The following is a 6205-nucleotide window of genomic DNA, read 5'->3' as shown; positions in this document are numbered from 1 at the left end:
GTGCCATTATAGCTTCAAAATAAACATTACTGGCCAATGGGGCCTATTTGATTGAGGTTCACCAGAGGTTTGTTCGTTTCTCCTGTGAGCCAGGATTAAGTAAACTATTTCGACATATCATCAGACTACACAACTCTTGGTAAATGTAAAATTGATCTTACAGAAATTGTACAATAAAACTACAAGTTGTGTGGCCAGCTTTAAAAATGTAAAGAAGAATATAATTAGAACTTCACCTTCAAAGTGTCATAGGGACATGGAGCCCGAGGGTGATAGTCTATGTCAAAAGTTTCCAGGAAACTGATGGAGACGTGTAACCCTTCTTCCACGCGGATGCTGTAGTTGCAGTTGAGGTCTGCAGGGTAAGGCTTGGGGTATCCTGGGCTGGAAATGTACCCGGATTCCTCCATGAACAGCTGACTGCTACATTCCACTGAAAGAGGAGCCATGATACACAAAATTGTCCGTAGTCATTAGCAGAACTTTCTACCTTACACAAGTAATTGAGTGTACTTACACCAGCCTAACAGAATAACAATGTTTTGGATACAAATACACAAAGACAATTGAGCACTTTTGTTAAGATTACGTGAACACATAGTATTAGGGTTATAATGAGGGTTAGGCGGGGAGTTAAGATGGACTTGGGGTAGGGAAAAGCTTACAGCATTGACTTGGTTTCCTAGGGTTCCGAGAACAATGGCATACTGACACTTGGGGTCCCAGGACAATGACACACTGACATTTGGGGTCCTAGAACAATAACACACTGACACTTGGGGTCCTAGGACAATGACATACTGACATTTGGTGTTGCAGAACAGCAACACACTGATACTTGGGGTCCCAGGACAATAACACACTGATACTTGGGGTCCTAGAACAACAACACACTGACACATGGGGTCCCAGAATAATGACACACTGACACTTGGGTCCAAGGACAATGACACACTGACACTTGGGGTCCCAGATTAATGACACATTGACAGTTGGGGTCCCAGAACAATAACACAATGACACTTGGTGTCCCAGGAACAATGACACACTGACACTTGGGGTCCCAGAACAATAACACAATGACACTTGGGGTCCCAGATTAATGACACACTGACACTTGGGGTACCAGAACAATAACACACTGACACTTGGTGTCCCAGGACAATGACACACTGACACTTGGGGTTCCAGGACAATGACACGGACACTCGAGGCCCCAGAATGATGGCACACTGACACTTATCGTCCAAGGACAATGTCACACTGACACTTAGCTTCCAAGAACAATGATACACCGACACCTAGGTTCCCAATGACACATTTACACTTAGGTTCCCAACACACTGACACTTGAGGTCCCAGAACAATAACACACTGACATTTAGCTTCCAAGGATAATGACACACTGACACGTGGGGTCCCAGGACAATGACATTTTAGATGCCAAGAGGAGTAAAGGGGGGATTCTAAAAGTCAGTGCTGTAAGCTTTGGATACAGAGTGATTCCCTACCCTAGGGCCACCTTTACTAACCCCTGGGCCCATTGGGGTCCCAGGACAATGACAATGATACACTGACCCTTGGGGTCCCAGGACAATGATACACTGACCCTTGGGGTCCAATGACAATGATACACTGACCCTTGGGGTCCCAGGACAATGATACACTGACCCTTGGGGTCCCAGGACAGTGATACGGTAGCACTTAGGGTCCCAGAAATATAACACATTGACAATGGGGGTTTCTGGACAATGATACACTGACACTTGGACTCTCAGATAAATTACACACTGACACTTTGAGTCCCGGCACATTGGCATTCAGAGTTTTGCCTACACAATACTGAGCACTAAAACTTACCTTTGCAGGTTCTATTATCACTCTGTAATTTGTAGCCCGGCAGACAGGAGCAGAAGTAGCCCCCTATATAATTGTGGCAGACATGCTGGCATGGGGGTGTCCATGAAGCGCTGATATCATTGGGAAGAGCGCACTCGTCATTGTCTAGAAGATAACAAAAAAAAGTTCAAGATAAAAAGTTAAATAGTTGTATTCATATCAAAAAAAGAGTGTACATAGAAGATAAAGAAGTGAGAACTGAATATTCTTTAAAAGCTGATGATAGCTTCCCTATTGCTTTGTGTACATCTAAACCAAAATGTGGGTATCTTTATTATAATAGTTTGCTCACATGAAAGGTAAGATGCTACTAACCCCTTTCTTTTCATGTCTTCTCTATATGTCCCTGGGCATGCTCATTTCCAGGTAATGAATAGATGTTGTTAATAGACCTAAGGCTGTTTTTACCACAATGGCACCACCAGCCAGTGCCAAGGACATAAGGTTTGGGAATAGGACAGAGCCCCAACGTCTTCAGATTTCCTTACTTTGTTTCTGTTTTTCTGGTCACCGCTGGCAAAAGGGAAGACAGAAGACTTCATAGTTCTGCAACACTAAAACATTTCTCCTATCTCCTACATGAAGCAGAGCTTCTATAGGAAAGCCTCATGATCTCGGTGAGCCTGGAGCAACGTGACATCTAAATCCCACCCTGAGAAGATGACAGAACATCTCCAACTACTCTACTCTAGCCATCTTTAACTTTCATCTCCGTAGCCAGAGGTCCAGACCAAATCTTCTACAAGCTATCCTAGACAGGAGCCAATTACCTACCCACTGCCTGGTAGTAGGCTTTGAACCCTTGGTAAAGGATGGTGGCACCATTCTCCTCATTGGAAAAGTCAGACTGGAGTTCAATTCTCATTTTGTTGCCTTCAGAGACAAAAAGTCGATGACCGGGATGAGATTTATACTTTGCTTGACCACAGAAGACTCCCATTTCCTTGTTGTCTGTCCAAACCTGCCAACAAAGAGATTGGGAATAAAAGTGCTATGAACAAAAAATGATGGTGATTGAAAAAAAAAGAAAATAATAAAAGGAAATTGTGTAGTTTTATTATTTATGAAACCTGCAGAGATAAACATATCCTAGAGTTATGGTGATGGAATGCTGGACTTCAAGCTTGGTGGTGGCTCCAAATGACTTAGATATGGCAGCTCCTAAATGCCAGGTGGAACTTTTACAGGGTCCCTAGGAGAATCAATGTATTGGAAATGAAAGTGTAAGAACACCAAGCTTTAATTGTCACATTAAAATAGTCTATTAGGAGTGGATATCCAACACGTATCGGGGATAGGCACAAATTCCCCTTCATCAGGGCTTGGGATTATCATGCAGGAAGAATCTGAACCAGCCAATTATTATCAGCTGTAGCTATAAGCTTGTATACTCTGGTTGTTTGACGTCAACAGAAGTATGGATATGAAGAATCGGAAATGCCAAACAATCCTATAATGACATGAGTGACGTAGGGTACCCTATCCTATGAACATAAGTAAAAATTTAGGGGCAGCAATGATGACATTTTGGTCTAACAGCACTTGGATCCTGGATGTGGGTTGAAATATTCTCCCCATGTTTGGGTCAGGTTCCTCCAAGGATCTCGATTTGCTTCCCATAACTTAATACCATACTAATACGTTTATTGGAGTCTACAGGAAATGGCCACAAATGATTCTGCTGGGAACAATTTAACATCAGTACTCAATATATAGAAATGGCTCCAATACCTTAACAAAGTCATAGGTACATCCATCAGAAGGTTCTATATCAAACGTCAGGAACTTCAGAGAAATGTGGTATCCTTCCGGAACGATGATATTCCAAATGGTGTGGTTGTTGTTGGGATAGGTTTTAGGGAAATTAGGGGTCGTGATGAGCCCATATTGAGATCTCCTCGCTGAAGTGCAAGTGAAGCCTCCAAAAATAAGGAGCACCAAGAAGAACCTGGAAAACAAAGCACTGGCAAGGTTAAGGATAGAACTGATGGCATTCGCTAGAAGGACACCCCACACTTTCTATACCTTGGACGGGAAAACATTGACAGCCATAAAAATGATAAAGAAAGAAAACTAAAGTTCTTTTTCAAGTGTTTTTCTGCTCTTTTTGTCCCCATAGAAGACATTTGTCATCACTTGCTCCTCTGACCTCATGCCACCTGGACAGGATGTTTGAGGAAGTCTACCCAGCATGAGACAATTCTTTACATGGGAATTAAAGAAGATTGGATGGATATACGCAGCAAGTAGGCAATGGCTAAAGTCTAGAAATGCTGCAGAATAAGATGAATAACCAGACCAATCAACATATAAAGTAACCTGAGGAACGAGGACTCGTCCCAGAAGTTGCAAACTTTTGGCTTAATATATTGCCCTTTCCTTCACTACAAGGCCTGAGAAAAGCATTTAAGTCAGCACATTGGGTCTGATTTATTAAAGCTCTTCAAGACTTGAGAAGATCATGAGAGAACCTGGGTGACCCAGCAAACCTGAAATCATTTGCTTTTACTTGACAAATGTTGTCAATCCTGGACCATATTTTCAACAGGTTTGCTACATCAGCCAGGTTCACCCATGATCTTCTCCAGCCTTGTAGCGCTTTAATAAATCAGGCCTATTGCATTCACTGGCTTTATATATATTACAGATCACTTATTTACCTAAAGAGGAGGCAAACGTTAATACAACTTAAGACAAAAAGTCAGCAATGGCACCCACCTTCTATTTAAGAAGATTTCACTGTATTAACTAAAACAAAACCTCTATTATAGCATGCTATTTTTTTAGGAATCAAATGAACATATTTCACATTACAATTATCAGTCAGATATAAATGATACAATGTAACAACACTACTGGGTCCCTTGTGTTACCGGGCCCTATGGAAGCGATGGCTATGGCTGCAGAGTTATTCTCATACCTGTATGTATATATAATATATATATATGAAATACATATACATAGATATATCTGTATATAATACATTACACCAACAGATTATAAAATACTTTTTGTTTCACATTGTAGCACATATTAGACAACATAGCCCTATAGGACAATAAAATATCAGACTCATTAATAGAGAATGTTCATCATTCAATCAGAGATTTTACTGAACCAATCATTTAACGGTCAGATCATGGAAGCTGCACCTTTACATACATTATTATTATTATTATTATTAACAAACAGGATTCATATAGCGCCAACATAGTACGCAGTGCTGTACATTAACTTGGAGTTGCAAATGACAGACAGATACAGATAGTGACACAGGAGGAGGAGAGGACCCTGCCCTGAAGAGCTTACAATCTAAGAGGTTGGGGAAGTATCACACAATAGGATACTTCTGAACAGATCATTTCATCTTATTCTGCCCTGCAGGCTGCGGCATTTCATGCGATCAGTCTGGGTAATATCAAATATCCGATCCTTGCACCGTTTATACTTACATTCTCTGTTCTCTGGTGGGTTAATTCCTTAAAAATGAAAGTTTCAGCAGCAAACAGCAGATGAGGGAGGTGGAGGAGAGGAGGAGATCAGAGGGGTGAATAGAACATGAATGTCCACAAATCTCTGCTCGAGTTTTTAGGTTTCAGAACCTGATCTGTGCTGCTCTCTGCTGTGCAAACAGAGAATTCCAGAGGGGCAGGGAAATTGGAAATGGAACTTTTGTGTTTAAAGTCCAGTTGTATTTTCAGTTTGGATAGACCAAATAGATTTCAATAGGTATTAACACAAAAAACCTAAGCATGCTGCAAAAATGGAGCTTGCTCTTTGTGTGGAAGCAGTGGTCCCTCTGCAGGAGCTTGGCTCACCTCTTGCTAAAAAAGCTCTAGAGATCTCCAATCAGTAAAGCTCATGCTCCCTGATAATTAGAGAACTATAGGCCTGGCTCATCAGGGGTGTGTTTGACCTCTGCAGAGAGACGGCTGCGGCTCTGATAGGGTCTTTCGTTTATTCACCAGGCGATTCAATGTTAAACACCAGGAACACGTTGTAATAGAAGAATACTTACCTTTCTGGAGGGTGGTGAGAAAAAGCTTTACTCTCTTGCTGGACCAGCCTCACCCATTGCACGATGGGTTGTGCTGGATTGTGTGCCCCCTGCTGAGTGCCATGGTTTTCCCCAGTCCCACATGATTTATTGGCTTGCAGGAAAAATAAATGAGAAGCACCCCCTGTCCTATACTCCTAATACTAACAAGAAAAGTTTTGGCCATAGATATTTGCAGGTGACCTGGAATCTTTTTTTTAGATCTAGACAGGCCCAAAAAAAAATCTCTGTCTGTTTTTTAAAGCTTTT

General features: G+C 41.6%; 1 protein-coding gene across 1 annotated transcript in view; it reads right to left on the bottom strand.

Annotated features, from left to right (window-relative positions):
- The window catches only part of C1R (complement C1r), a 15939-nt gene extending 10433 nt beyond the window's left edge, over positions 1 to 5506 (bottom strand). Inside the window, exons 1-5 of the mRNA XM_072424692.1 lie at positions 5352 to 5506; positions 3631 to 3847; positions 2674 to 2860; positions 1861 to 2004; positions 237 to 433 (exon numbers count right to left, since the gene is read on the bottom strand). Coding sequence (XP_072280793.1) covers positions 237 to 433; positions 1861 to 2004; positions 2674 to 2860; positions 3631 to 3847; positions 5352 to 5353 — 747 coding nt within the window. The 5' untranslated portion in view covers positions 5354 to 5506. The remainder of the gene's footprint in view (positions 1 to 236; positions 434 to 1860; positions 2005 to 2673; positions 2861 to 3630; positions 3848 to 5351) is intronic.
- Between the last annotated feature and the right edge of the window lie 699 nt (positions 5507 to 6205).

This window comes from Pyxicephalus adspersus, chromosome 10 (assembly GCF_032062135.1).
Source record: "Pyxicephalus adspersus chromosome 10, UCB_Pads_2.0, whole genome shotgun sequence".
Lineage (NCBI taxonomy): Eukaryota > Metazoa > Chordata > Amphibia > Anura > Pyxicephalidae > Pyxicephalus > Pyxicephalus adspersus.
This window is presented reverse-complemented; position numbering and strand designations above follow the sequence as displayed.